The following is a 19,117-nucleotide window of genomic DNA, read 5'->3' on the forward strand; positions in this document are numbered from 1 at the left end:
ATGTCACCAATTCCTCACTAGTAAAAAGGGGACAGAAAAACATGTTCTGGAACAACCTGCAAACATGTGGCAGGGTCACCCTGACTCTTGTGAAATCTTCTCTTTGCTAACCTCAAGTTGGCTGATGCATTTTTGTGCAAGCTTCTTGAAACTTTTTTCTTCAGAAACTGCCCCATATCTCTGGTACAGCCTGAACATGCAGGGAACTCTCTCAGACATGAGGAATGACTCCGCTATTGGCAGCAAGCTTCTGAAAAGCTGCTGCCCCTCAGCAGATGCACTGAGATCCTGAGCAAAAGCTATATGGACCAGAGAGATTTCTGGTGAAGACTGGGTGAACCTTTTATTTGTTTATATACCCCAAACTCCTTTATGAATCTCACATCTGTTAGTATTTCAAACTCAGCTAAATTTTTTGTAGAGACACTATGAAATACTCAGCATCTCCTTGCTCTCACAGCCTAGGTAAATGTTTGGCACAGATGAATCCTGAGCGGAGTTCATTGTAAAACCAAAATGCATAACGAGTTTAGTGATCCCAGAGCCTTCTGGCCCAAATTATTTATGTAGCAAGCAGATGGTGATGACCTTTACTTGCTGCTGAACTAGAGCAGATTTCAACTGGTGACCTAATGGTGCAGGATCACTTCTGCCTACCAGTCCCTGCACCACTCAATCATCCCAGGTAGGACTGGCAGCTCTGGCAGCTGTGCAGCCTATATAGCATCTGCTTTAGCTGCCTAGCCCTTCTGAAGAGACAGAGCTTTTGCAGAAACACATCAGAAATAGTTTTAAATAAATCCCTGGAATACTAATGAATTGGAAAAGTAGCGCTCTGCATTGAATTGCCAGCCTCTACTCCCACCATCCTGTGAAAGGGAGCACAAAAAATAAATAAAATGCAGTATTTACTTGTCAATATCAGAAAAGTAATTCAGTTAACACGGCTTCCCACTCAGTGCGTAAGAACATGTGAACTGCTGAATCTGTCTCTCAGCCTGCTTTGTCTATTGTATATTTTTAATCTATGTACAGTTTGCATTCTCCTTACTCAGCTCCATGGCCAGCACAGTGATGTTGTGCCAAGAAACATCTTCCCGGTCAAGAGGTCTTGCAGTCATCAGTGCTCCTGATGTAATGTCGACATAAAAGAAGCGCCCTGGATCACTGCTTCTGTCGATTGAGTATCTGCAAGAGTACATATTAAAAGTATTAAGCAAACCCTTGTGAAAACTGTGTGTTATAGAAAACAAAATACTCCAGCAATGGGAATAATCTCATAGCCAGCAAATCCACATTCTTCCACAACCTAGTTATATGCTTCATTGACTTGTACAGGTAAAGTCAAAAAACTAGTTCATGTAGCTAACAGCATTTAATGGTGAGTACTACTTGGATGGAGCTAGAAGACAGGAAGATTTAGAGGAAGAAGCCTCAAAGCAAGGCACAGCTCAGCACAGGAACATCTGCTTTACAGAGAAAATCTGTCAGTGAGGAGTGTGATCTTTTTTTCTAAGCAAAATAATTATGCCCTTTCCTTGGGCACAGTTGAGACAAGATGAAAATTACTTTACCCAGCTCATTTTCTGAGCACCTTACGCTGACAAGGAGGAACTCTTCCCTCCCTTGTGCTTTTGTATTCTCTCCTCCTTCAGGGGATTAAACTCCACCTGCATCCTGAACCATCCATACTGATTGAGCCATGTCAACTCAAGGGGATGATGAATGGCTTTCTCATATCATCCACCTAGAAAAGCAGCCCCCTCTGTGAGGCTGATTCATCATAATTGCTGAACCTGCCTGGCTAATATTGTGTTAGTTTAATGCTGGGAATAAGCTTTTTGTATCCATGAGCAAGTAAATGTGGTGGTACCTGAAGGCCAGAAAACTTGGGCAGGGAGTCAGCTGATTGACAGCTGTCACTGCTGTACTCATTCAGTCAGAGGGACCATTTTGCAGGGTGTGTAAAATACTCAATACCCTTCATATGCATCACCTTGCTCTTAACAACATTTTGCATGAGTTGTCCTCCTAGCTAACTATAATCATGGTAAGAGGTCCTTTGGCAAAAGCCACCCATGAACCTATGTAAATGTCACAGCCTAGAACAGAGCCCAGACTTATCCTCAGTTTTGCTGGTTCTTTCTTTGAAGTTGATGGGAAGTGAAAACATTAGTTGTAACAGACTCTGAACAGGGCCTGCTCTTCTGAATTTTCTCCTTTCAGCACAAGTGCATTGACTGGAACAAGCATGCCAGCCTGATCTTTATATAGGAACTTATTAAACTGGGATATAAAATATTATTGAACTGTGCTGTTGGGAAATTCTTTTACAATTTTTTTTCAGAAAAATCAAAGAAGGTGGGATAGCAGGTTTGCTTTCCTTTCCTTTCCAGTCCTTCCCATCCCTTCTTGAATAGATTTCTTAGGCCTTTGATTTATTTAGGAAATGAGTGTTCCTATATTTAGCTATAATAATTATTCTTGCATGAGAGCTATAAAAAGAATTTTTCTCTGACAGTTTAAGGCCAACAAGTATCTGAAATTGAATATGGCTTTGTGATTAAGTGTTCAGGTATTAATCACTGGTGTCAAGAGGCACAGGTGGAGCCTCTGTCTGGATTCTCCATGTAAGTTCTCCTGCTAATAACACCTGCTCCTTCACACTTGTTTCCATTGTATTCTTTAGGCAATCTTCCTGAGTCACTTAACAACAATCATGGTATATTTTCAACCATTATAATTTCACAGTGTGAGAGTCCAGAAACCGGATGTTGGGAAAATGAGGATTTGAGAGTTCCCCTGTGTTTAGTGAGCCCTCTCACAACGTGTCCTGGATTTTCCATACTGGAAAAAAATGGCAAAAGGAGAGTCAGATCACTGTTTTAATTTCAGATAGATTTCAGCTTGTGCAACAAAATATGGGATTTTGGTTTTCTTGTATTGCCTTGCCTTGTGCAAAGTGAATGCAAAGCAAGCCTAAACCACTCACAGAATGATACTACACAAAGGTGTCATGAATGGAGTGAACCACATGACAGGCAAGGAGAACCAGATCTCAACATTTGTATTTTAGATAGCATTATAAGTAGTATTTATTCTTCTTTTTTTTTCCCCTGTTTCCTCTACCCCAACCATTTACATTTGTATGTACTAGGTGTGGGGGAGGAAGGAGAGAAGGGAGGAAGGAGGAAAGAAAGGAAAGCGAGAAGGGCAGAAGCTGGGAAGAAAGAGAGCAAGAAAGTCAGGAAGGGACAGAATTACAAAGGAGTCCGCGAATATTTGCAACTGTTTTTTTTTTTTTATTGTAATGTATCTCTGGTGATGCATTCTGTGCTTTATAGAGTGCTGTTTCAAGGGTAGTCACTGGAAAACTCTGAAGAAAACTAAGAGAAACCTCATTAAAAATAACAATGAACACTTCTGCCTTCTGATAGTCCACAGAATTACTCTTACATTGTTTTAAGAAGATTAGCACAAAACTGTTTGCACTGCAGTGTTTGGATAACGCTAGACAATAATCAGCAAAATAGGATGCAAGTGGAAAAAAGGTTGGGGTAATGAAATTGTGATGTAGACAGTATAATACTTACTTTTATTGAAGAATTTGAGACAATATTATGAGAAGTATGATAACCTTATAACATAGAAAAGATAGGTATATTAAGAAAGCAGAGACGAAAAACTAATTAGAGCAGCAACACAGGAAATGATATCATTAAGAAGAACAGGTTGTGTGTCTACTCCAATCTCCTACGTGAAGCCCAGAGTTGCTCATATAGATTTAACTTTCTTCAAAACCTCCAAATAGTTGATGTTTCGACTCCCTCCTGTATTTCCCATGCCTGTTCCTGAACACAGACAATTCAGAAGCTGGATTGACCCGAGGTTAGGCAAACTGCAGCTCAACACCCAGAGTGTTTCTCAGATGAGAGAAGCAGCCAACCTGCTGGGATTAACTTGCAGTCACTCGGAGCTTCTGCAGGTTGTGAAAATTAGTATGTGTGCTGGCCTCGGAGAAAAACGATCTTCTTTGATAAACTGGGCTGACTTGGCAGCTACTATGGAGCAGAGCACTGTGATCACACAAATCTGTTCCTTTGGCTCCTTGCTGAGTTGCAGCTACAAAGCTCCCATGGTTGTAAATACACCTTTACCTTTCTTAACTCCATATGGGAATATCTAGCTCTGCAGCTTGAACCAGGCACTATGCAATTTAGTGGTTCATGAATATTTATTAGTACGCATTCAATCCACTCTAAAAGTAGCTGTGTATTTGAGCTGTTGACAAAGGCAGGCTTTGAATCAGGAGGGGGAGAAAGGAGAAGCAAGTTGATTACCTTCCCCTTGGTTTGGCAGAGGATTCTTAGTGATGTTATCAGGTTTTGTGCCAGCAAAGGCATGAAAGTATGTGGTTTGTTTTCAATCTATCCTATCGGGACGTGCCTGGCCAGTTCGTTGCAATGCTAGATGCAGACATTCTCTATACCACAGAAAAGGCAACGGTGAGCTCCTGCATTGCTTTGACAGTCATAGCAGAGCCCCTCAATATGTAAGATCTGGTTTGGATAAACCTACTGACAACTTCTATTGGCTAAAAAAGAGTGAATTCCAGCTGTGCTGTTCCATCACTGCCTCACCAACCATACGTACTAGGGAGCACCCATGGGGGAGCACACAAAGACAGGACAGACCTGATGGAGTTGTTGGTCACATCTGGGTCCTTGGCAATAATGGTCTGTATGGTGGTTCCAATCTCCACATCCTCAGGCACTTCCACAAAGTAGAAGCTGGGCTCAAACACAGGAGGTTCATCTACATCCTCCACAGTGATGTGGACGGTGGTGGTGTCGCGAAAGGGACCCAGGTTCAAGAACCGCATTTCCAGGTGGGGGTTGGCACCCTCTACTTTCAAGGTGTAGCTTTTCTTGCTTTCAAAACTTAAAGGCTGAGTAGAAAAAATACATCCAGTGTTAGGCAAACTGAGCCCTATGATTTAGGACATATAATTTTAATTTTCAGAAGTAAAGTTGTGCTCTAATATAAACTGAAGTTTCTTTTTTAAAGTAGATCTTTACTTAGATTTTTAATCATAAGGCTAACAAAGGTAAATATTTGCAGATGGAATAAAAGTATTGAGTGAAAATAGTTCTAGAAGTAGTACAGTATACATATTTTTTTTAATTTGACAGTTGAACTGAACAAGCCTGTAGAAATATTTGAAGACCACTTCAGAATGCGTATTCTTTCATTCCTCTTGCTGAAATGAAAGTAAATGCAGCCACAAGACCACCGTTGTGATTGGTACAGTGTGTTTCATGCCACTCTGAGGAAAATACATGTAGAAACAGACAGTACAGGAGCACCTGGAAATAAGTTAAATATGAAGAGTTGGTTCCTCAAAAATGGGTCCAGTGTCAGGGACAAGGATGCTCATGCATGAGACTGAGGTCCCACTTAGCATCCTTTTTTCTCTGTATGGAGATCAGTTTCCTTTCCAGAGAGCACTGCCTGCCATGCTGCTAAAGGGCTCCAGTGGGAGCAGGGGAGATGATCAGCCTCTCTTGTGGGATCCTGTTCCAGTTTTTATCAGTAATCCATCCTTCCTAGAAGTGGGGTTTCTCGTGTCCTCTCAGTAAGTGTTCTAAACAGAGGTTCACTATCCAGGTGTGCTGAGTGCTAGGATTTGAACCTCCTCCTTGCTTAGAGTATAGTTTAATTTCAAAGCATTCTGAGGTACCCCGACCTCTTCCTACAGGAGCTCTTCTGGATGAAATACTCAGGTATTATTTGAAGCAGAGAGTGAGAATAGCTATTTTAAAAAATTTATTTCCTGAAATAGCGAATGAAGGGGGGGGTAGCTTCCTCTGTTACTAGTTTCCTGAACTCGATTTCCCATTTAGATAAAACTACTTATTTTGTAAACATGGATATAGAAATAATTAATGCTAACAATGGACCTCTCAACAAACACATTTTTAATTTTCCTTCCCTATTCTTTTTACAGATCCCTGAAGAAAACAAGACCTCTCCAAAACCTGCTTACAACTAAATAATTAATTACATATTTAACGTGCAAATTCCAGTCTTGATAAGAGATGTCTAAAAGCATCTGACAAACAGAATGACAGTATCGAAGGATCAGTCCAAAATATACAAAAAAGTTTAACCAGGTGATGTACAGCTTACCGAGGACAGAGTCATACTTCCCAAGTTGCAGTTGGAAGTTACAAGCAATGTGGCTAGATGGTCACAACCCATTACTTGTGTGATCTGGGGAGTTTCAATGCCGAAAAACAGCAAAACTGGATCCCCTTAGCTGGAAGAGATCTTGATCAAGGCAACTTTATGTCAGGAAAGAAATGGCCCAATTCTTGGGGTTGCCCAGTGGGACATACTCCTTTTTGTTGCATTAATGGCTTTTAAAACATGTGGCTTGAGCATCATGCGTAGAACTACCATGCACAGCCTTATTTTATTTGGACTATAGTAAGATCACTGCTGTTCCCATCCAACACCTTTGCTTTTCCTGGTCAGCTCTTTCTTTTTGAAGACCCACCGCCAGACTGGGACAAAGAGATGGGCAGGAAAATAATGAAGTGTCATGGTTTAAGCCAGTCAGCAAGTCAGCCACGCAGTTTCTACTCCCCTGCACCGCCCCCCGGAGGGATGGGGAGGAGAATCGAAAGAATGTAAATCCCACAGGTTGAGATAAGAACAGTCCAGTAACTAAGGTATAACACAAATCACTACTGCTACCACCAATAATAATAATAAGAGAAATAACAAGGGAAGAGGATACGACACCAGCCGCTGAACGAGCCCAACCAAGCAGAGAGTGCCCTTCCGGGTAACTCCCAGTTACATCCTTGCGCATGACATGCTGTGGTATGAAATACCTCTTTGGCTAGTTTGGGTCAGGTGTCCTGTCCCTGCTTCCCCTCGGCTTCCCCTCCTCCCTGGCAGAGCATGAGACTCACAAAGTCCTTGGTCAGGGTAAACATTCTGAGCAGCAACTGAAAACATCGGTTTTATCAGTACTGTCCCCAGGCCAAAAATCAAAACCAGCACTGCACCATCTACTAAGAAAGAGAAAAACTGACTGCTACTACTGAACCCAGGACAGTGTCCACCCCTTATTCCATACTATTCATGTCATGCTCAGATCCCACATTTTCAATATACCCTCACTCTCATCTCAGTGCACTGTTATCCTAGTGCATGGACCAATCCCTATAAAGCTACTGAGTCCATCCGGTCCATGATGTTGACCTCCATCTCTTGTAACAGTCTTTCGGGGCAGGAGAGGCTATGTGCAGTGTTGGATCGTTGCCTGCTGATGCTGATGGCTCCTTTACCACAAAACTCATCTGGTTCTATCAAAGTTCATTCTCTGTTGGGATGATGGTCGGAGGGAAGTCAGGGCCAGTCGCTGGTGCCCTTCAGACTTCTAGTTGATGGGCTATAAAACTATTACATAGCAGGCAACAGCATACAATTGAGTTCATTGTCTGTTTTCCCCTAAAATCAAATCCCCTTGAGGTATATATCGGACTTCCCCATTTTCCCACATTACCAACCAAGTATGTCTGGGTTCCTGAGCAAAAGCAATCCCACAAGTGGGTTTGCCTTTACCTGAAGCAGGAATAACCCAGACTGTCTTCCCCAGCAAATTCTTCATGTGCACCACAGGAACTTTATCCTCCTCTACAATATGTAAAAGTTCTGACTGTGCTGGGCCAGCCCTGTTGGCAGATCCTCTGGTGTTGACCAACCAGGTGGCCTTTGGTAAGTGTGTATCCCAATGCTTGAAAGTTCCCCCACTCATTGCTCTCAGTGTAGTTTTTAACAGCCCATTGTACCGTTTGATTTTCCCAGAGGCTGGTGCATGGTAGGGGATGTGATATACCCACTCAATGCCATGCTCTTTGGCCCAAGTGTCTATAAGGTTATTCTGGAAAAGGGTCCCATTGTCTGACTCAATTCTCTCTGGGGTGCCATGTCGCCACAAAATCTGTTTCTCAAGGCCCAGGATAGTGTTCCGGGCAGTGGCGTGGGGCACAGCGTATGTTTCCAGCCATCCGGTGGTTGCTTCCACCATGGTAAGCACACGGCGCTTGCCTTGGTGGGTTGGTGGGAGTGTGATATAATCAATCTGCCAGGCCTCCCCATATTTATACTTCAGCCATCGTCCTCCATACTAAAGAGGCTTTAACCATTTGGCTTGTTTAATTGCAGCACATGTTTCACACTCATGAATAACCTGGGCAATAGTGTCCATTGTTAAGTCCACCCCTCGATCACGGGCCCATCTGTATGTTGCATCTCTGCCCTGATGACCTGAAGTGTCATGGGCCCACCGGGGCAAAAATAATTCATCTTTATGTTGCCAATCTAAGTCCATCTGAGCCACTTCAATCTTAGCAGCTTTGTCCACTTGTTGTTCTGGTGTTCCTCAGTGGCCCGACTCTTGGGTACATGGGCGTCTACATGGCGTACCTTCACCACCAGGTTCTGCACCCGGGCAGCGATATCTTGCCACAGTGCAGCAGCCCAGATGGCTTTACCTCTCCGTTGCAATTGCTCTGCTTCCATTGCTGCAACTGCCCCCACAGGGCATTTGCCACCATCCAGAGATAAAGTACTGGCCACTTTTCTCGTTCAGCAATGTCCAGGGCCAGCTGGATGGCTTTCACCTCGGCAAACTGACTCAATTCACCCTCTCCTTCAGCAGTTTCTGCAACTTGTCGTTGAGGACTCCATACGGCTGCCTTCCATCTCCGATGCTTTCCCACAATACGGCAGGACCCATCAGTAAACAAGGCATACTGCTTTTCACTTTCTGACAGTTTATTATATGGTGGGGCCTCTTCAGCACGCATCACCTCCTCCTCTGGTGACATTCCAAAATCTTTGCCCTCTGGCCAGTCCATGATGACTTCTAGAATGCCTGGACGACTGGGATTTCCTATTCGAGCTCATTGCGTAATTAGTGCAGCCCATTTACTCCATGTCGCATCGGTTGCATGATGCGTAGAGGAGACCCTGCCTTTGAACATCCAGCCCAGAACGGGCAACCGGGGTGCCAGGAGGAGCAGTGCTTCAGTGCCAATCACCTCCAAAGCAGCTCGAACCCCTTCATAAGCTGCCAGTATCTCTTTCTCAGTTGGGGTATAGCTGGCCTCAGGTCCTCTGTATCCCCGACTCCAAAAGCCAAGGGGTCGACCTCGAGTCTCCCCTGGAGCTTTCTGCCAGAGGCTCCAGGTAGGACCATTCTCCCCAGCTGCGGTGTACAGTACATTTTTTACATCTGGCCCAGTTCGGACTGGTCCAAGGGCTACTGCATGAACTATCTCATGTTTAATTTGCTCAAAGGCTTGTTGTTGCTCAGGGCCCCATTTGAAATCATTCTTCTTCTGGGTCACATGATAGAGAGGGCTTACAATCGAACTGTAATTTGGGATGTGCATTCTCCAGAACCCCACAGCACCCAAGAAAGCTTGTGTTTCTTTCTTATTAGTTGGTGGAGACATTGCTGTTATTTTGTTGATCACATCTGTGGGGATCTGGCGACGTCCATCTTGCCATTTTATTCCCAAAAATTGAATCTCCTGTGCAGGTCCCTTGACCTTACTCCGTTTTATGGCAAAACCAGTTTTCAGCAGGATTTCGATTATTTTCCTCCCTTTTTCAAAGACTTCTTCCGCTGTATCACCCCACACAATAATGTCATCAATGTACTGCAGGTGTTCTGGAGCTTGCCCCTGTTCCAGTGCATTCTGGATCAGTCCATGGCAGATGGTAGGGCTGTGTTTCCACCCCTGGGGCAGTCGGTTCCAAGTGTACTGGACGCCCCTCCAAGTAAAAGCAAACTGTGGCCTGCACTCTGCTGCCAAAGGAATTGAGAAGAATGCATTGGCAATATCAATCGTGGCATACCACTTGGCTGCCTTTGACTCCAGTTCATACTGAAGGTCTAGCATGTCCGGTACGGCAGCACTCAATGGTGGTGTGACTTCATTCAGGCCACGATAGTCTACTGTTAGTCTCCACTCTCCGTTAGACTTTTGCACTGGCCATATGGGGCTATTAAAGGGTAGCGGGTCCTGCTGATCACTCCCTGACTCTCCAGTCTACGGATCAGCCTACGGATGGGAATCAGGGAGTCTCGGTTGGTGCAAAATTGCTGCCAGTGCACTGTTGTGGTTGCGATTGGCACTTGTTGTTCTTCGACCTTCAGCAGCCCCACAACAGAAGGATCCTCTGAGAGACCAGGCAAGGTGGACAGCTGCTCATTTTCCTCAGTCTCCAAAGCAGCAATACCAAAATTCCATTGGTACCCTTTTGGGTCTTTGAAGTACCCTCTCCTGAGGTAATCTATGCCGAGGATGCATGGAGCGTCTGGACCAGTCACAATGGGGTGCTTTTGCCATTTCCTCCCAGTCAGGCTGATCTCAGCCTCCAGTACAGTCAACTCTTGGGATCCTCCTGTCACTCCAGAAATACAGATGGGTTCCACCCCTTGACAGCTTGATGGCATCAGGGTACACTCTGCACCAGTATCTACTAGAGCCTTATACTTCTGTGGGACTGATGTGCCAGGCCATCTGATCCACACAGTCCAGTAAATCCGATTGTCCCCTACCTCCACCTGGCTGGAGGCAGGGCCCCTCTAACAGTCATCACAACGCTGGACACTTAAGTCGTGTTGAAAAGGATTATTCTTCGTTATCACAGGAGCTGGAGTAAAATCAGCTCTTCCGCTCCATCTGGGAACCTGCTCACCAGAGACTGAAGCCACAACTCTCATGGGATGATCAGCCTTGACCCTTGTTCCTATTTTCAATTCATGCACCCGTTCCTCCAAAGCTGAAGTAGGTTTTCCATCCCACTACATCATGTTTTCTCCATGATCCCGCAGGTAAAACCATAGGGTGGCCCGTGGCATATACCTTCTGTATCTTCTCTCTCGAACAATAGTACGTCTTTTGTTAACAGCTGAGACGTGTGTTGGTACACGTGAGGAGCTGGCTAAATCAGATAGATCGTCCCTCAATTGTTTGACATCCTGGGACAGTTTTTCCACAGCTGAGATGATGGAAGGGGTGAGGTTGTCTTTGAACTCTCGGAGTTTGTGAATCATTTCATCCACTGTTGGTGTTACTATGTCATTCCAGGTTACTGTTGCCAATGAATGGGCATATGATGACAGTGCATTCCGTGTAAGTTTTTGCCACATGGGTCGTGTACATTCGACTTCATCTGGGTCTATGGGTATATCTCCGTTATTCGGTTTGATGTGATAGATCATCTCTATGATGGCTGATTCCCTCAGAGACTGGATGCCTTTGTCTAAGGTAGTCCACTTGGCCGAACGACTCATAACATTGTCCTTGTGTGGAAACCTTTCTTTCATAGCTGCCAAGAGCCGCCTCCAAAGACTGAGGGACTTTTTCTCTCTTGCAATTGCTTTGTCAATTCCCCCTTCTCTAGCAAGTGATCCCAGCTGCTTGGCTTCCATACCTTCTAGTTCGTGACCATCAGCCCCATTGTCCCAGCATCAGAGCAACCAGGTGATGATGTGCTCCCCTGGTTGACGGGTAAAATCTTTTCGCATATTCCGTAGCTCGGTTGAGGTCCGAGGTCAAGAAGTCACCTCTTCTTCTTCTTCTTCGTCATGTGATGATGACTCCTGCCACTCATGGCTGTCCAGCCTCGGGGAAAATCTCTCGGTCTTCCTATATTGTCTTCTAACCCCAGAGAAGATCCGAACCTGACTCTGCTTAACTCTTGAGATCAGACGTAATGGTTGTGGACAAAACACACTCTGTATGCGTGCCAACATGGTGATCCCCATCACAATCAGCAAACAGGTCTCAGCAGTATTAAAAGGCCATTCAAAAACTTCAAAACTCTCAAACGATGATGTAAATGGTCTGGGGGTGGGGCGCTGGGAGGATAAGAGAATGTCTCCTCCACAGATTGACCACCCGAGAAGGAGAAAAAAGATGTCTAATTGCTAAGCACTTCTATTATATACTTTCCAAAGTATAAAGGTGGTGACCACACTGGGAACATAAGCCAGACCAGTTTCATGATCAATGATTCTATTGTATTAGAAGTCATTGCCATAAAGTATAATGAGACAATAACCTTAGCCGAAGCCCCACACTTTTTCAACACTAACACAGCAAATACCGGCTCTAAGTAAGCTATGACATACTGAAACGGTGAGATCAAAGACAACAACTTTGAGAGCCAATCAGTCAGCATTGTGACAAGTGACTATTAATCTGAAACACTGAATGCTTATCACAAATATAATTAGACAAACTCTGGTCAGATCTGTCGTTATCTCAACTCTTTGGGCCTCACGTTGGGTGCCAAAAAAAAAAGAGCTGTCGTGGTTTAAGCCAGTCAGCAAGTCAGCCACGCAGTTTCTACTCCTCCCCCCTCCCCCACACCCCCCCCTCCGAGGGATGGGGAGGAGAATCAAAAGAATGTAACTCCCACAGGTTGAGATAAAAACAGTCCAGTAACTAAGGTATAACACAAATCACTACTGCTGCCACCAATAATAATAATGATAAGGGAAATAACAAGGGAAGAGAATACGATACCACCCGCCAAATGAGCCTGACCAAGCAGAGAGTGCCCTCTCGTGTAACTCCCAGTTACATCCCTGTGCATGACATGCTGTGGTATGGAATACCTCTTTGGCTAGTTTGGGTCAGGTGTCCTGTCGCTGCTTCCCCTCGGCTTCCCCTCCTCCCTGGCAGAGCATGAGACTCACAAAGTCCTTGGTCAGAGTAAATATTCTGAGCAGCAACTGAAAACATCGGTTTTATCAGTACTGTCCCCAGGCCGAAAGTCAAAAACGCAGCGCTGCACCATCTACTAAGAAGGAGAAAAAGTGATTGCTACTGCTGAACCCAGGACATGAAGAAAGAGGATGCCAAAGCAACTAGAAGCCAAAGCTGCGAAGATCATTCCTGTATCATTGAAGTCCTCCTTGGCCAGCTGCAACCCATCTCTTTTCTGCCCTGCTCAGCAACGCAGTCAGCCAATTCTGCAGCCATGAGGTGTATATTATTTTAAGCAACATCAGCACAAGTTTTACATGCTCAGGCATGGAAGAAGTATATCCTTTGGGCCTCAAAATGCACCCTAAATTCAGTGGAAGCTTCAGTACTTCTCTACTGCCACAACAGCTTGTTTCTTGAAAAGTGGAAACATTGCAGTGACATACAAAAGCTCATGCTTTTGCAGTAAAATTGCCAGTGCTGATGTCCTCCATAAGAATGCCTGATGAAAGACTGGAGTTCTTGAAATTATAAACCTAAAACTCAGAATTCAGGACATGGAGGTGAGAAGTGAAAACTGGAATGGGAACTGGTTTTCTTGTGCTGGGGAGGTGACAGTCCAGTATTACTGCGGATGCCACGCAGTGATGTAGTACAAACTGTGCAACCTGTGGCAGCAGGTGCAAACAGATAAACTGAAACTTGCTCAGGCTACCTTTGGTTCCACCTGGTAAATCAGTGACTATTGCAGGCATAGCACTTGTCATCAAAGATTTATCTCGATCTACAAACGCATTACCCATTACTGAAGAGCTGTTATGGTCTACCAGTTGCATATTTATGAATTGTAAATATAGCAATAAAATAAATTCACATGATCAAGCAACACTTATTGTCCATCTGTCAAAGAATGTGCAATGCAAAGCTGCTTAAATATATACTAAGAAAGAGGCCATTATATTTCATGGTTTCTCAGAAAACTGCATGAGAAAAACTGCAGGTACACTAAAAAGCTAAGTTGTAAAAAGAGCAGTTAAATCACAGAAACACTTACTACCTATAAAACCCAACTACATTATGAAAAGACATAATCACCTGGAATGATCAAGTTAGACAAATGAAATAAATCTAGACAATCATATTTTTGCTAGACAATCATATTTTTGATGCTTTTGCGTTCGGACTCCCCCAGTTTTCCCTCTTCATCAGCCATGGCTTTCTCTCCAGAGATCCTTTCATATGCCAATGCCTCAACACCACTGCCCCCCTCAGTTTCATCTTCCACAGGTACGTTCAAACCTCTTTCCAACAGTAGTACCATGGAGAGGGCAAGCGGGTTGCCTTCTACAAACTGAGCATTGTAAAACACAGCTGAGAGTAAAGGCAACCAATGGAAACCTCTCCTCATCCTCATTCTCCTTTCCTCAGTGCTGGGACAGACACTGAGAGATGTGCCATGCAGGAGGGATTTAGCAAGAGCTGCTGTGAGAAGTGATTGACCGGGAAGGAAACACTGGGCTTGGTCCTGGCTGAGTGACCCACCACCCTGCTCCTATGGGCAACGTGGCAGCCAAGGAAGCGAGAAGGGGAAAACCATCACTGGAGTGACTATCAGCCTCACAGGCAAGGAGCTTGGAAAGAGCTGTAACTCTTCAGTAGACGATCATCATTTTTGGGATTAGTGGGCTGAGGTGAGTGGCCACAAGACTGCAAGCAGTGGTCTTATCATTAACTGTAAATTCTGACACTTTGATGCCCATGATAGAAGTGTTAGTTATTTTGCTTGGGAAATCTGTCTAGAAAAATGAAAGGGAAAGTTTTGCTTTCTTTCAAAGAAGATTTCATTCTGCGTTTAGAAATTCTTTCTCTGTCTCTCTCCCCACTCCCCCCATTTTGATATCCAGTTGAATTATTTTTTTCTTAAGTGGATACAAAGTTGAACTTTCCCAATGTTTTGCTATTGATAATCATAACGTTACAAAAAACTACAGGCATATATAGAATTTTACAAACATTGAGCAGTATGTACCTGATGCCAGTACATATCAGGTATGATTGATGCTGTAAAATTTATAACTCCTCCTCCTAACATACGTAAACATCTAGTAGAACTGTACTCATAATAACAAAAGTCAAGCTTATTGACACATTTACTCCAAAGAAGCAATTTTTTTCATCAATAAATTAGTGAAAAATTACATTAGAGATTGCATTCAACCTCTATTTAATTCCAGCAAACATATTTAAATTTAGGGACTAGTGCTCAGGAGAAATGTGACCATAAATACATGTTTAAATACTTTGCTGCAGGGCATAGAGGCTTGTAGGGTCAAATCTCTGCCATGTGTTGTTCCATTTTAGTGCACAATTTAATCCCAGGCTATTTAAATGGAGAATATACTTCCTTATTAGTACACTAGATATGCTTAGGCAGAAATAATGGTTATAATTTCATAAAGTAGAAACAGAGTTGAACTTCTAGCGTTTATGTAAGCTTGTAGAATAAATATCCTGTAGCAGGGAGTCTAAGGAAAATACTCCATGCCTTTCTGCATAGCCTGTGGTGCAGAGTACTAGAAGTTTCACTGCTGCCATTTTAGAGACAGCTTCTTCTAGCCTAATTAGCATTTATGGATCTTCAAGCAGCAATTAAAAAAAACCTGCCTGGGTTTTATTGGTTTATAAATAATTCTAAGGCATGCTTTATTATTGTTTGTGGGACACAGGAGTGAAAAATGTGTACAGTTCAAATGCAAATATTGATCTAATTTCTTGTATTGTAGGATAATTAAGCTACAGAGAATATTTAAATAGATAAATAGTGAATCGGACCATTCCTTCAGCAGGAAAAGACATGTTTATGCTATTGCTGTCCCCACTTTTTAAAGGCTGCTCCTAGGAATGCTGTCTGCTTTCACATTTTAGCAATGACTGTTAAAAAAATTGTGTTTTATAGCAGGAAAGGGGCTACTGTCATGTAATGGGAACCAAACTACTAGAGGCATAAGGGAATGCTGCACACATAAAATGTAACCAGGAATTACATGTTAGCCGTATAAATTACTATAAAAAGGAAACTTTACTACCTTTCTCACAGTTATGATGCCAACTTGGTAATTAGGATCAGTGTTAATATCAAAGACATCCAGTCCATCTCCATCCACAAGGCTGTATTTCATCTCCGCATTTATGCCTTCATCCAGGTCTTTAGCAACCACGCGGCCCACAGTGGAGCTGACAGGAGCAGACTCCAGCACGCTCATCTGATAATGCTCTGGCACAAGCAGCAGAGAGGGAGAGGGGAGCAAAAAACAGGCTGTGAAAAGGAACCAAAAACTGCAATGTGAAGAGTAGATCAGGGCAGGCCACAACACCGCATAGCCTGCAGGGAGTCTCCAGTACCTTTCCCAAAGCTGCAACAGCAGTGTGATTTCCTCTAAAAAGCCCCAGCTCAATGGAGTTGCCTGTGAAAGTTTTATTTGGGAGTTTCTCATATCAACAGGTTTGTTCAAAGGGTTCTTTTCAAAGTAGCAATATTACTGAAAAGGGGGACTTCAACCAGAAAAATGGGGCAATTAACACTTGTGTTGTTGAAGCCATGATATAAAGCAGGATATGAAACAGCTTTAATAGGACAAGCATCTTTTATTAGATCAGCTTGTACACAGGGTATAAACACGTAGGTTTTGAGCACCACAAATCCTTTCTCAAGTCAGTACAAACTTCTTTTCAACCCTGAACAAGGCTTTGAGAGCTCAGAAGCTTGCCTGTTTCTTCCAAATTTACTAGTTACTCTATTAAAATATACTACCTCTCCCTACGAACCCTGTCTTCAGCACATTTGGTGCATCACTAATTTGCTGAGCAGCAAGCCTGGGGAAAGAGAGAGCTTCTATTTTGAAAGTATGCTTAAAAAATATAGATGTTGAACCTAAAATACTTCTCTGCCATCATACTTTATGTTCAAACCTTCCTTGCTGCACTCTCCCTGCTGGCTCCACCACTTATTGAGCTTTATAAAGCAGGATAACACCTAGGATGGGGTTTAATTTATTCTTAATTTTCTTAATCAAGAGTTTGATATCAAACAGTTGCAATGCATGTCACTTTCAAAACAGGATTGAAAATGGTGTGTTCAACAAGTTGCTCTGACAGAAAAGCAGAACTTGAGGTTTCTTGCTAATCTTAGTGTAATGCTTTGATTTAGCAGTGCAGCATGCAGAAACAGATGGAGAATAGAAACAGAAAGAACTGCAGGAGGTTTTATTTCTCAGCTGGATAAGAAAAAATGGTAAAACCGAAATGGCTTGAGACTGATCTATGCCACCGAAAGAATCAGAATTTTTATTTTTTTAATAAAAGTATATCCCTTGAAAGATTTATTTCAATCAAACTTAAAAAGATTCTTTCAAGTTTTAACAATAATGTAGAATTATGTAGATAAATTTGACCTAAACAAATTAAAAAGAAAGAACAAAATATTGCAAATCTTGATTTGAGGACCACTTTTGTAAATACAAAATAATATTTCTGATAAGACTGCAGTTGCCTGCTTTTGCATTCCATTAACTGTGGCTGTTGCATATCTTAGGGTTTAACTGTATATTGCTAAGGTTTAGATGAATCTTTTCCAGAGAGCAGCCTGTATGACAACACACTGTACACTGGCAGCACAGCTACCAGACGCTCCCCTGCAGTGACCTGGCTGGAGTGGTGAATGAATTATCTTTCAACTTCCAGCACTGCCACATGTCCCTGATTTGGCAGACATCCTTTTGGAGGTGGGATGAAGAGAGAGTCAGGGCAGCAATCAGCAGCTAAAGGCAATGGCCATAAGAATTCGAGCAACATAAAGGACATCCTTCTTTCCTTTTTCTGTAAATTAATTTCCCCCTCTTTTTTTAAAAAGTGCATTTTTTGTTGATTTTGGAGGTCAGAAACCTCTTCTGAAAGACAAAGTGGTGAATGATCCGTTTCGACATTTTTTTGGAAGGAAAATTCCTTCATTGATTGAAATTCTGTCCATCTCTAATAGTGACTATCCAGAGTGTGAAAATGCCTGCAATGACAGCAAACAGCAGCCAGACAACTCACCCACCCCTTTTTGTCCATCCTAGTACAGTGGGTACTCACTCTGTGGAAATCTGGGTGGGTTGTCATTGACATCAGAGAGCGTGATGTTGACTATGGTTGTTCCAGCTAATCCTCCCAGCTGTCCACCCATATCCTTGGCCTGGATAATCACTTCATAATATTCTTTTGCTTCTCTGTCCATGTTCATTAGAGCTGTTCTAATTAAGCCTGAGATTGAGGGGGAAAGAGGTTTTGGGAACAAAAGAAATGGCAGTTACAGAGTATAAAAACAAGATGGACTGCTCTAGCTCCTGCATTCTACCCCCTATGTCAAGAATGAGACCAGGGTCTGCATGCACTCTTACCTTTTCTGGCAGAGTAAAACTCACCCAAATTAAATCTAGGTTAACAGAAGGTGTGAATTTTAAGGAGGCCCAGTTAAAATACATCAGCTCTGGGGCAGGCTGTCTGTTCAAAATTCAAATGTTGCCTTCCAAGAGAACTGAAAAAGCTTTTCAGGAGCAGAGTGTGCTGTGCTGCTTGGGGATAACTGTCCACACAGGAAGTTATGGGATTAGTTAACAGATAGACCAAGGTGAACGTTCCATCGTCCCTGCACATTCAATCCTGGAGGGAAACGGGCATAAGCCCGCAGGCTTTGATCGGGACCTTGGGGACCCTCGCTGCGGGTTACGCGAGTACAATCTGGGGAGCTGCAGCTGGTTTGGGCCTGGCGGGGGGTGGTGACCCCGCTTCTCCCACCTGCAAAGCCTCCCTGTCCTTCGGGGTAACACTACTGCAAGAGGACATGAGGTGGCAGCAGCACTTCTCTCTCGGAGGCTGCGGGGAGCCGGCCCGGGCAGCGGCGCGGCCGACGCTGTGCGGAGGGGCAGCGGCTCTTGCCGCGGGGGTTCCACGCTGCTGCTGTCCCCTGGGGCCGCTCGGCCTCCTCCTGCCACCCATGCTGGGCTTGTCGGCGGTATGCCTCGGCTTTGGATGCTGCTCTTTGGTTTTCCGCGGCCATCAGATCTGCTAGCGTTCGCCCTCCTTTCCCTGTCACCCGACTGCCCCCACTGAATTCTGCTCATCCCCACGGCTGTCTGCCAGGACGGAGGCGCACAGGTCTACATTGCAGAGGTGTCAAACCTCCAGTCCTCCCAGTGTGACCCGTACCATCTCTCAACTACTTGCCCACAGCCCACTGGTGGCTTTCTTGTTCACAGCACAGCTACTCAGCACTA

At 43.8% G+C, this 19,117-nt stretch overlaps 1 protein-coding gene across 1 annotated transcript in view; it reads right to left on the bottom strand.

Annotated features, from left to right (window-relative positions):
• The window catches only part of CDH20 (cadherin 20), a gene marked incomplete at its 5' end in the record, with an annotated part of 43,007 nt that overhangs the window by 12,830 nt on the left and 11,060 nt on the right, over nucleotides 1-19,117 (bottom strand). The window contains 4 exons of the mRNA XM_080610639.1: nucleotides 1,052-1,188; nucleotides 4,695-4,948; nucleotides 15,890-16,077; nucleotides 17,937-18,104. Of these exons, the coding sequence (XP_080466765.1) occupies nucleotides 1,052-1,188; nucleotides 4,695-4,948; nucleotides 15,890-16,077; nucleotides 17,937-18,104 (747 nt within the window). The remainder of the gene's footprint in view (nucleotides 1-1,051; nucleotides 1,189-4,694; nucleotides 4,949-15,889; nucleotides 16,078-17,936; nucleotides 18,105-19,117) is intronic.

The sequence above is a fragment of the Psittacula echo genome, assembly GCF_963264785.1.
Source record: "Psittacula echo genome assembly, chromosome: 2".
Taxonomy (NCBI): Eukaryota; Metazoa; Chordata; class Aves; order Psittaciformes; family Psittacidae; genus Psittacula; species Psittacula echo.